The 12,364-nt window shown below is 44.7% G+C and overlaps 1 protein-coding gene across 2 annotated transcripts in view; it reads right to left on the minus strand.

The window, feature by feature from the left end:
- The window catches only part of URB2 (URB2 ribosome biogenesis homolog), a 33,135-nt gene that overhangs the window by 7,419 nt on the left and 13,352 nt on the right, over window positions 1-12,364 (minus strand). For both annotated transcript variants that reach the window (XM_002809322.6, XM_054561780.2), the window contains exons 5-8: window positions 8,362-8,522; window positions 6,090-6,200; window positions 4,273-4,515; window positions 723-810 (exon numbers count right to left, since the gene is read on the minus strand). In XM_002809322.6, coding sequence (XP_002809368.3) covers window positions 723-810; window positions 4,273-4,515; window positions 6,090-6,200; window positions 8,362-8,522 — 603 coding nt within the window. The remainder of the gene's footprint in view (window positions 1-722; window positions 811-4,272; window positions 4,516-6,089; window positions 6,201-8,361; window positions 8,523-12,364) is intronic.

Here is a 12,364-nt window from a genome sequence, read left to right on the forward strand (position 1 = left end):
ACGCCCGGCTAATTTTTGTATTTTTATTAGAGACAGGGCACCATGTTGGCCAGGCTGGGCTTGAACTCCTGACCTCAGGTAATCCATCCGCCTCAGCCTCCCAAAGTGCTGGGATTACAGCCATGAGCCACCGCACCCGGCCAGCAATTTTTAAAATAATGAAAGTCTCCCTCAAATTAGAAATTCAACAAGAATCAACTTCAAAGCTGAAAAATGAATTGTACACATAATATATGCTATTGCCATATGGCAGTTAAGTGTTTCCCTAGTAAACAAACACACCCTTGCCAAGGTGAGGCTGGAACAGTGAGTGACAGGACCTTATCCCTTTTATAAAATGAGATTGCTCTATACCTGCCTGTTCCTTTTCATCTCCCTACTGAACTATAAGCTCCTTAAGGGCAGGAATGGGGTTGTAAGTCATTTTTATATCCCCTTTATATGATATACATGCTCAGTAAACATTTCCTAAATCTGATTTTTTTTTTTTCCCAGAAAAGGAACTATTTCAATAAGGAGATGCCTGATTCATCCACTGTTTTGGATAAGATAAAATGTGACCATTTGAAATTAAAAAATATATACATTTTGAGTATCCATTTGATATCATTTCTCTTATTTAAACACAACTGAGTAGTTTTATTTTCAGTAACATATGTGGCCAGCAGCCACACCTCATGATAAATACATTTGAAACTGTATCTGATGTTACTCCAAATTACCTTTGTCCTTCTGCCGCCCTTCACGCATAACTGAAAACACCAATCTATTGAAAGAGTTCAAGAAAGAAGGGATGGCTTTCACCATTACCTGTAATGACAGATAACAGAATGTAAAAGTACATACATGATTATTTACGTTTTTCTACTTTAAAGGAGCTCATATTTATTTCATTAGCCTTGTCTATCGGGACACTCAAACCAGCTGTGTGTGCCCAGGGGTAGCCACATCCTTTCGCCTGGACATGCTGGTGTCACTGCTCACCCATCTTGTATTAGACTCTTTGACCCTTGTTTTAACTATCTAGGGTAGAGAACCCACACTGCGTAACTTCAGGAGGTCTATGAGGCAATCCTGGTTTGGAATTTGCTGAGTCTGTACCTTTTACTCTAAGCTGGTGCTAATCCATTCTGGAAATGGGTAGAAATAAACAATAATAGGAACAACACTAATTAATATATTCAAGTATCATTGGTACAAAAAAAAAAGATTACGTTAAAGCAAATGCACTTAAAATGGGGACCAAAACCTCTCAATTAATAGTGGTGAAAAGGTCTGCTTGAAAACTTCATCTCGAAAAATGAGATTTCAGCCGGGCACAGCAGCTCCCACCTATAATCCCAGCACTTTGGGAGGCCTAGGCAGGCGGATCATCTGAGGTCAGGAGTTGGAGACCAGCCTGGCCAACATGGTAAAACCCTGTTTCTACTAAAAATACAAAACTTAGCCAGGCATGGTGCCGGGTGCCTGTAATTCCACCTACTCGGGAGGCCAAGGCACAAAAATTGCTTGAACCCAGGAGACAGAGGTTACAGTGAGCTGAGATCGCACCACTGCACTCCAGCCTGGGCGACAGAGTGAGACTCCATCTCAAAAAAAAAAAGAAAAGAAAGAAAATGAGATTTTGATGACAAAACATGCCTCTTTTATACTCAATCATCTTTAGGTCTGAATCACAACCACACACTGTCCAGCAGAGCACCACCAGCCACATATGACTACTTATATTTAAATTAATTAGAATTAAATAAAATTAAATATTCAGTTCCTAGTCATACTGACCACATTTCAAGTGGTCAAGACAGCTGTGGCCAGTGGTTACCATGCTGGACGATGGAGACACAGCACACACCCACCACTGCTGACCACCACGTGTGAGAGTGAACAAGAGTAAGTCAAGTGTTGGGATTATTCTCTTTGGCATAATCTGTCCAACAAAATTTTTGATAGCATAATACCACATTCTTCATGTCAAATTACTGACTTTTTGCAGCATATTCAGAAAGAAGTCATTTTTGCAAAAGTATTCCTGCATTTCATCCGTTCCCCAAGGACCCTCTCTTAATCCTTTGCTATCATACTGATGAAAAGCACACAAATCCTTTTGGAACTATCTGGGTTCACACTCTGGCTCCTTACGATCTTGAACAAATCATCTAGCTTTTCTTTGTATGTGTGCACCTCAGTTTCCTCATCTGCAAAATGAGGATGACAGGTTATGATGAGGATTGAACAAGCTAAGCCATGTAAAGTGCTTGGAACAGCACTAGCTGCTGATCATTCTGCTGGGTATGCTGGCTGTGCTGACTTCTTACTATACCCTTTAGATGCACCTAAGAGGATTCTGGCTGCGTGTTTACATCAATGTGGGCCTACCATGCACACTGTTGATGCTGTGATCATCCATCAGATTCCCTACACAACCCCAACAGATGAGAGTGAGCTATGATTAATTCACATCATTCTTTACTATAATACCATGTCATTATCCTTGTCAATTTTCTCCATTCGTTAAATGATCTAATTCCACTAAATGGTCATTTGCTAATGGTTTTGCAGAAGAATCAAGCTGCTTTCTAGTATTACTTTCATCAACTTCATGAAATCCTGCACCTGTAATTTCAGTTTGTAATTTATCTGCATTGCATTTATATTGTACAGTCACATACAAATCTAACACCAGCAGAGAGATTTTAAAACAAAGATGCTGACAAGATAAATAGGGCCAAAGGCAATTGTTAATGGGGGAAGGCTTTAGAGTTAGAACCAATGTCATGAGTGTTTAGCTTACCAGAGAATATTTTTCTTAAAAACTGCATTGCTGGCAGATCTCTATCCTTAGGATATCAAAACACTTAAAAATACCTGAATGTGCATGAATACATGATACACAGCCATGCACTACAAAACAGTACTCTGGTCAAAGGCATACTGTATAAACAACAGTGGTCCTATAAGATTATAAAATTGTATTTTTAATGGAACTTTTCTCTGTTTAAATGCACAAATACTTACCATTGTGTTACAACTGTCTACAGGATTCAGTAGAGTCACGTGCTGTATAGGTTTGTAGGTTTCTAGCCTAGATATACCCCATAGCCTAGGTGTGCAGTATGCTGTACCATCTGGGTTTGTGAAAGTATTATACGATCTATGGTGTTTGCACAACAAAAATGCCTAACGACACATTTCTCAGAACATGTATCTGTCATTAAGCGATGTATTAACTGTCATATCTGTGAGTTCCTACACATACAGTCAGCCACACACACAGTGGTGGCACCATGAAAAGAACACTCGTCAAAGATAACAAGTCTTGAGTCTAAGGTTTAGACTCAGCTAAGTGACATTGGTCAAATTATTTGGTGGCATTGAGCCTCAGTTTATTCATCAATAAAATGGGATTACTGTCCCCTTTGCAGGCTTGCTATAGGGGTGGAACATATCAAATGTTCAATAAATGTTAGCTGAATTGTATTTCTCCTGTGGGACATTTATCCCTAGTTTCAGTTTAACTTAAAAAAGAGCATACTATAAAACTGGAACTCAGAATGCCTCACTCCCTATATCCATTTGAATTATAAGCCCAGCAAGAGATCTATGCAAGTGGGTGGCTTATTTAAATACATGGTGAGCAAAACAGAGTAATTTCTAATGAGCTTCCTTAAATAGTATAGATTACGTATGCCTTATCCTAAAGCTTTGGGACCAGAAGTGTTTCAGATTTCAGATTTTGGAATATTTGCATATATATAATGAGATATCCTGGAGATGGGACCCATCTAAATATAATTTAAAAGTTCATTCATGTTTCACTTTATATGTTTATACACACAGCTGAAGGTAATTTTATACAATAATTTTAAATAATTTTGTGCATGAAACAAAGTTTTGACTGTGTTTTGACTGCGACCAGTCACATGAGGTCAGGAGTGGGATTTTCCACTTGTAGCATGATGTCAGCACTCTAGAAGTTTCGAGTTTTGGAGCATTTTGGATTAGAAGTGTTCAACTTGTAGTATACAAACACTATTCATAACACCAGATCCAATGAAGAAAAACTCGCTCGCAAAGCCCAGTATGAAGGTCTAGCATTTTTATGCTTGAGAAACCACTTGGCTCTGAAATTTATTGGAAGAGAAAGTTTGCCTAGCCAATCATTATTTGTATTATTATCCTGCAACAGTAAAGTTTTGCTGCCACTTTTCTATAGACTTCAAGTACCCTGCTCGCAGAGGAAAAGCTGCCTGCCGCTCCCACCCTCCTTCTCACCTTAGGGTGACACTGCAGGATTGAGAAGAGCACGTTGTGCAGCCTCGGGAAGATGCTTCCATACTCCGGTGGCTTCAGATGGTCCAAAGGGACAGTGAGAAGGATGCTGAAGGCCAGGCTGACGTGGTGGGGGTTGCTAATGGCCTCCTCCCCCTGCCGCAGCAGTGCAGCCAGGACGTCTAAGACAGGCCCGACCACCGTGAGGGACACAGGCTGCTCCTGACAAGCTTCTTGGTTTAGGAGCTAAAGGGCAAGATGAGATAGAGGAAAAATGAAAGTAATTCCCCAAGGAAATAACACAAACACTGCAGCACTGAGTGACTGAGGTAGAAATGTCTGTGCTCCAAAATGAATTGATGTGGTCAGTGGGCAGTTAAATACTATTTGCTAAACTTCTTACAAATCAACTCTAGTGAAAGATATTCAATTAATGATCTAGAAAATAAAGAGAACAGACCCAAGAGGAAGGATAGCTCAAAGTCTTACCTAACTAACCTGGGACAGCTCACCTGTGACCCTCCTTCTCAGATACACAGCAGCCCTGGTGAGGCCTTCTGGGTACTGTCTCTCACAATGCTCACTGTTCTGCTGGGTATTCTGGCTGTGCGGACCCCTGCTACACCCTTTGGGTGGACATAAGTGGATTCTAGCCTGGTGTTCTTATCAGTGAGGGCCTACCACACACATCATCAACACTGTCCCCGCCCGTCAGCGTGGGTCGCCTCCCTATACAGCCCACGTGCCTTTCCTGATGCTCACCCCACATACTCGGTGACGATGACCCCTGCCATCCACCAACACGAATGCTCAGGAAAATGACAAAGCAGCCAAATTGGAAACAAGAGAGAATATTAAGTCTGTTTTTTAGACCCTTTTGCCCCAGGAACATGCTAACCCAGGGCAATTGTCTCAGGTAGCAACAGCTAGAATTAGGGCAGAGGATGATGGTAAAATAGATACTGCTCCTTCGCACCTAAGTGTAAGAATACCCAGGTCGGGGTTTTTAGAGGGCAGGAGGCAGTCCCAATCTGAACCAGACTGTTCTAGTGAAACAAACAGCCTAGCAACAACTGGACACAAATTTTAACACTTGAGTAAGATTGTTAACAAAATAAACTCCTATCTGCAACATTATTATCCCATCCTATAAAGCATTTTATTCTCACTGTATCATAGGCCTTAAACACACAGACACACACACACACACACACACACAACTCCTACAAATAAATGAGTGCATTAAACTAACCACAACATCTTGTGGAGACAAAGAAAGCCCCAGAATTCCTTCTTTTATCATCTGATTAAATAGGCATCTACAAGCTGGCTGCAGTGGCATGCACCTATAATCCTGGTGACTTGGGAGGCTGAGGCAGAAAGATCACTTGAGGCCAGGAGTTTGAGGCTGCAGAACACTATGTTTGCAACTGCAAATAGCCACTTCACCTTAGCCTGGACCACACAGTGAGACTCCATTTCTAAAAAAATAATAAAACATAAAATTTTAAAAATTAAGCAGGCCTCCACGATAGCCTCCCTTTATCACTACATCCCTCTTTTTTCTGCCTGTCTGATGCTTCCCAATGCTACTAAATGTTCCTTGATACCACCTCCCTTCCACTGCTCCAACCGTTGATACCAATGTGTTCAGGCAGGACACACAAGCTCAGCATCCTGCTCACCGCCGCCCTTAGGAAGCAGCCCACACACACGTTCTGCATAAAGCAACAGGACAGCAGACCCCAAAAGGCTGACTTCTGTCTTTACAGGAAGAGGGAGGGGAGGAGCTGGAGGACACATCTCCAGAGGGTACTCACTGTTAAAGCCGTGACTATCTGGGGACACGCACGCCACAACAGACTTGCTTTCTCTCCACTGAGTGGGCAGTTCAGTAGCAGCCTCAGCAATGTAACAGCTGACACAACAGCCTGGGGCAAAAGAGAAAAAACTTAGCAGCAGAGATAGCGTGTTCTTTCTTAAGAACTCTGCCTGGGGAAGAAGCCTGCTCCCTGGGGCTTCGGCGTTGGAGTGGATTGAGACCCCTGGTGTCAGGGGAGGTGGACAAGGCCTGCTGGGGGTTAAGTCCTGGGAGGGACACCCTTCACGTCAGCATGCAGACAGGAAGGAAGTAAAGAAGATGAGCAGAGCTGGGGCAAAGTCAGGGTCTTTCAGCAGCATTTCACTAAATCAAGCACGTAAAGGGGCCAGGACAGTGAACTGCACAAGGGTCACACACTGTGACCTAATTATGGAGAGCCTGTGTTGTCAAGGCTCCGTCCACGCAGAGGACACTGGCTGTTACTTCACTGAGCAACGATGCATGCTTACAGATAGGAGCGGCTGGAGGAAAATGTGAAAACAATCGGATAAGGTGCTGTGGTCACGGGTGCTACATGCTGACATGAGGGCAGTATGGCCCAATCGGGTCACATGTTTCAAAATATATGGTGGGAGAGGTCTTAAGCAAAGAATGAGCAGAATTTAACTTTTTTTTTTTTTAGACTGAGTCTCGCTCTGTCACCCAGGCTTGGAGTGCAATGGCATGATCTCTGCTCACTGCAACCTCCACCTCCTGGGCTCAAGCGATTCTCCTGCCTCAGCCTCCCAAGTGGCTGGGATTACAGGCACCCACCACCACGCCCAGCTAATTTTTGTATTTTTAGCAGGGACGGGGTTTCACTATGTTGGCCAGGTGGCTTCGAACTCCTGACCTCATATAATCCACCCACCTCGGCCTCCCAAAGTGCTGGGATTACAGGCGTGAGCCACCGCACCCGGCCAGAATTTAACTTTTATACATATCAGTATTGTGAATATGTAATACTTAGTATTTTACATAATAAGACCACACATTTGTAATTTGAAAAACTTCCCCTTTGAAAAATAAGGTTTTAAACCATGAGACATGGGCAGAGCCCTACCTTTACGGGGTGCCTATATGAACAAACAGACCCAGTGCCAGGCATTTCACACTGTCAGTGAGTTTCTACTTCAGCCTCACACCATCCTTTTCTCCCCGAATGCTGTGCAGCCCGCCCCATAACCCTAGCCAAAGTCCTGGCTTCTGCCTTTCACTCTCTTCCCTTCCCTGCTCCCTCTGACTAGGCACACCCCAAAGCCCCATCTCTACTCCCACTCTGCTGCCCACCTACAGGCTATCTCCCCACCAGGGCCTGCCCCCTGGCACCACTTCTCCCTGTCCATCTTCTCACTCTTGCACATCCCCTGCTCCTGGGAGCCCAACACGCTGCCTGCACGGTGCATGCCTCCCTTCCCCTCACCTCTGCTCCCTAACCAAGTCCCCCGCATTCTTCAGTGCACGGCTGGAGTCTCACTTCCTCCGGGAAGTCTCCTAACCAACTGGTCCAAACAGAAATTTGGGTTTGTTTCCTCTCCTGCCCAAATCAGTACCCAATATCAGTGTGCTGTATATGACCAGGAGTCAATAAGCCATTCATGAGGCAGAATATGCCTAGACCAGAGACCTTGGCTGGACTCTCCGCCCCACCAACCATTGGCTCTGTGGCCTGTGGCCTTCTTCCTTGCGTAAGAGACGTCTGACCAGTCCAGTGCCCACAGGCATTCAGAGAAACAAATCCCAGCATGTGAGCTCTGTGCAAAGGCACTCAGCAAATGCAACACCATGCAGGCTGTATTAGTGACTTCTGTCAGAACTGAAGGGGGCAGGCTAACCTAGGTGCTTCTCAAATGCTGGCATGAGGGCAGTATGGCCCAATCAGGCCACATGTTGCAAGAAGTATGGTGTGAGAGGTCTTCAGCAAAGAATGAGCAGAATTTAACTTTTTTATGTATCAGTTTTGTGAATGTGTAACACTTAGTATTTGACGTAATAAGACAACACACTTGTAATTTGAAAAACTTCCCATTTGAAAACTAAGGCCTCCCTACGCCGCAGCCTGGGCTGTCCCACAGGCCAGGGCTCCCTCTCACAGCCTCCCCCTTTGCCTAGAGTCTCTACCAGTTAGAATTTGTTTAGTTTTAAGGGTGACATCACATCTCAAATCAGTTTTCCCATTTGAGCCGATGTGGTTTCTGAGCCTGCCACACAAGGAGGGAGAGGCCACCCACCTGCACATCTGCTTTCCACATGTTACTGACATCCAGTCCCTGGAGAATACACTGCATCACCAGCCTCAAGTCCTCTGTCGTCCCAACCTCTAACATTTGGGTGAACAGGGCTCCCAACTGAGGCTCAATATCCTGAGTGACCTGAACAGGAATTTCAGGATCTGTGTGGGAAAGAAACCAAAACTATTAAGATGTGACAGACAGGTGAAATAAACTACCAAATAGCCACAGGATGAAACTGCGCACAGCTGTGGCCGCCATCAAAAATCACCAAGTTAGGGGCATGGTGATACAAGCACTGGTGGAAAAAGCAGGTACACGTATTTACTGTGATGCCACGCTCTCATATACACAGCTGCACCTGTGCAATGTGTGTACACACACACACAAAGAAGACGACAGCCATGCTTAGGAGGTAAACTCCGAACCACAGAAGACAGTGATTATTGCTTTGTGCCGTTGACCCTTGAACAATGTTTGAACTGCATGGATCCACTTATACATGGGTTTTCTTCTGCCTCTGGCACCCCTGAGACAGCAAGACCAATCCCTCCTCTTCCCCCTCCTCAACCTACTCAGTGTGAAGATGAAGAGGATGAAGACCTTGATGATAATCTACTTCACTTAATGAATGGCAAATACATTTTCCCTTCCTTGTTATTTTCTTAATAACATCTTCTTTTCTCTAGCTTACTTGATTGTAAGAATATAATACATAAATACATACACAAAATACATGGTAATCGACTGTTTATGTTATCAGTAAGGCTTTGGTCAACAGTAGGCTATCAGTAGTTTAGTTTCTAGAGAGTCAAAAGTAACACAAGATTTTTTTAATAGAATTGTATCAGAAGGATATACACGGAATTTTTTACTGTGCTGGGGGTTGGTGCCTTAACCCCTATGTTGTTCAAGGGTCAACTGTATTTTATTTCTCTATTTTCTTTGTGTTTCTTTATAAAATAGGTAGGGCTGCAAGAGTGGTATTTTAAACAGACGGGAAAGTCAGAAAGACTAAGAGAGCTCCACTTTTCAGGCCTGGATGACTGTCAGGAAGTCACCCAGCTGTTTCCCATCATCCCCAGTGTCCTTGGGCCCACGGTTTCACAATAACGCCCAAAGCCAGGGCACTCAAGGCCCTTTATCATCTGGCCCCAGGTCATCTTTCCAGCCAGCGCTTCAGCCCCATCTGCCTATTCCACATTGCCAGAATACCTTCCTGCTTTCCTGTCTTTGCTTACTATTTACAGCACTGGGGGAAAGGGGACTTTAGAGAGGTAAAGACCTAGGTCCAAGTCTCCCACAAGCTGTAAAACCCTGGACCCATGATCTCTCTGAGCCTCAACTCCCTCATCAGTGAAGTGGGCATCACAGCACCAACTCCTGTGGCTGGCAAATAAAAAAGGCCACAGAGCTCACAACACAGTGCCCTCACACGAAAGGCTCCCATTTCCACCTGCCCTAGCCACCCTTCAAGGGCCACTCACACGTGGCCTGTATGTGGCCTCTCCACCGAGTCCCATCGCTCTGGTTCGCCTTATGGCGTCTCCCCCACCTTTACCCTGTGATTTGTGCGAATGTCTGTTTATTTAATTACATAGGCCAAAATCAACACCTCACTCATCTCCACAGCAGGATACAGCCTCAAACATACAAGCATTTTAATTGTTTTTTTTATGTTTCTGGAGACAGGGTCTCACTCCATCACCCAGGCTGGAGTGCAGTGGCACAATCATGGCTCACTGCAGCCTCGACCTCTTGGGCTCAAGGGGTCGTCTCGCCTCAGCCTTCAGAGTAGCTGGGACCACAGGTGCATGCTACCCACACCGGCTTTTTGTAGAGATGGGGTTTTGCTTTTTCGCCCAGGTTGGTCTCAAACTCCTGGCCTCAAGTGATCTCTTGGCTCAGCCTCCCTAAGTGCAGGATTACAGATGCCAGCCACTACTCCCAGCCAAGAAGCATTTTTAGAAGTGTTGGTTTCTGTAACTGAATTCAGGTCCTCTGTTCTATCAGAAGGCATTCTTTACAAAAGCCCACCTCTGAGCCACCCTTAAGGACACAGGGAGAACTCCATGGCTGGGGCACCTGTACGGCCCCTCTTCACACTCCTTCTCCCTGCCCAAAGCCTTGGGCCACTCCTCACTTGGCATTTCTTCCAGAGCACTCAGAACTCTGGCACTTCCCTGAACAGTGTCTAACAGCTCAGGTGGAAGAGGCCTGGACACAGCAACACCCCAGGCCCATGAGCTGAGGGCACAGTGTGGCAGGCTGGCCTTGCCCAACCCTGACCATGCTGTGACCGAGGGGCTCTGTCCCTGGGGAAATAAGGTACCAGAAGTCCAGGGACATATAGTTAAGGCTTAAAGACTGCCTCAACTTGGCCAGGCACGGTGGCTCATGCCTGTAATCCCAGCACTTTGGGAGGCCGAGGCAGGTGGACCACTTAAGGTCAGGAGTTCGAGACCAGCCTAGCCAACACTGTAAAACCCCATCTCTACTAAAAATACAGGAATTAGCCGGGCATGGTGGTGCATGCCTGTAATCCCAGCTACTCAGGAGGCCGAGGCAAGAGAATCGCTCAAAGCCGGGAGGCGGAGGTTGCAGTGAGCCGACACCGCGCCACTGTACTCCAGCCTAGGTGACAGAATGAGACTCTGTCTCAAAAAAAAAAGAGAGATTGCCTCAACTCAGCAGGGTTGAAGAGGAAAAGGAGGACACAATATTCTGTTTAACTAAGGGGCACAGGGCAGAGCTTCAGACCACCAGCTGCTGTTTCTTGGGCCAGTCACTTAGAGCACTGTAATTAGGATTAATAAAAGACTCGATTTTAGCCCCCACTAAGAAGGTGAACACCATTCGCTAAAAGAGACCCTGACACAATAAGGCAGAACAATGTAATATCAAAGCCTTTCAGTTAATCTACAATCCAGCCAGAGACAGGTTACTGAAAGGGAGACAACAGCAGCGTGATTTGGCCCATGGCACTTCAGTTCTGGCACTGGCACAGGCAGACCAGATGGCTTTACTTTCTGCGAGAACCCATTTAACCCTCACGTACTGAAAGGCACGCCCATGGCCCCACCCGTCACAGCTTCTCCACCCAGAAACACAGAGTTAACGTGTGCGTGACGTTAACGAGGGTCAGATTTGGCTGACTTCCAAACATCACCTCAAAAGACTGACCTGACCCCAGCCCTTTCATTACCACCAAAACAAAAAAGAAAAGACCCCTCACAATTGTGGTGTGTGCCGTCTTGAAACAGAAGAAATCTCCTCCATTAACTGTTTGTTTGGGAGGAGTAAAAGTGTATTTTATTTGTATACCCTAATAAAGGTAACAAATCTTACTAATCCTTCACTATAGAGGAAAACCTCAACAAACTCTAAATGGGCCTCCAAAAACATTATAATCTATCCCCTGCTTATGGCATATTTAATTAAATCATAGAAAAGTATTTTGACTTATTCTTATTAAAATGCAACATGAAAGTGGTACAAAATAAGAAAATAGCAACAATCACAACATGTTAATGCAATAATACAATGCATGTTAATACATGCATGTTAATACAATAATTATTTTAATTTTTGGATGCATTTCTAGCCTTTGTCTGCACGCATATCTTATATCGTTGTAATTGTGGCATATTTAACATTTCATACTGTACTTTTTTTGCTTAATAATATTTTCTATATATTTCTAGCCCTTGTCTTCATAATAGTTTTCATAATTATATTTTTAATGGCTGCATAGTAACCCATTAACCTTTTATCAAGGGGGCTGTAAAGGTTGACTCTGTGCAGGAAGACATGAGCTCTCTTGCTTTGAGGCTGTGTATGAGGTCCTAGTTTGCTGCCTGGAAGGCTGCCTTCAGACTAAAACACTTTGATGACATTGAAGGTTAGCCTTGGTGCAGTGAGCACCTGCACCTGGCAGCACCCTAATACGGTGGGGGGACAGGGGTGAACTAAGGAAGGCACAGTCCTATCCTCAAGAAACTGT

This window comes from Pongo abelii, chromosome 1 (assembly GCF_028885655.2).
Source record: "Pongo abelii isolate AG06213 chromosome 1, NHGRI_mPonAbe1-v2.0_pri, whole genome shotgun sequence".
Lineage (NCBI taxonomy): Eukaryota > Metazoa > Chordata > Mammalia > Primates > Hominidae > Pongo > Pongo abelii.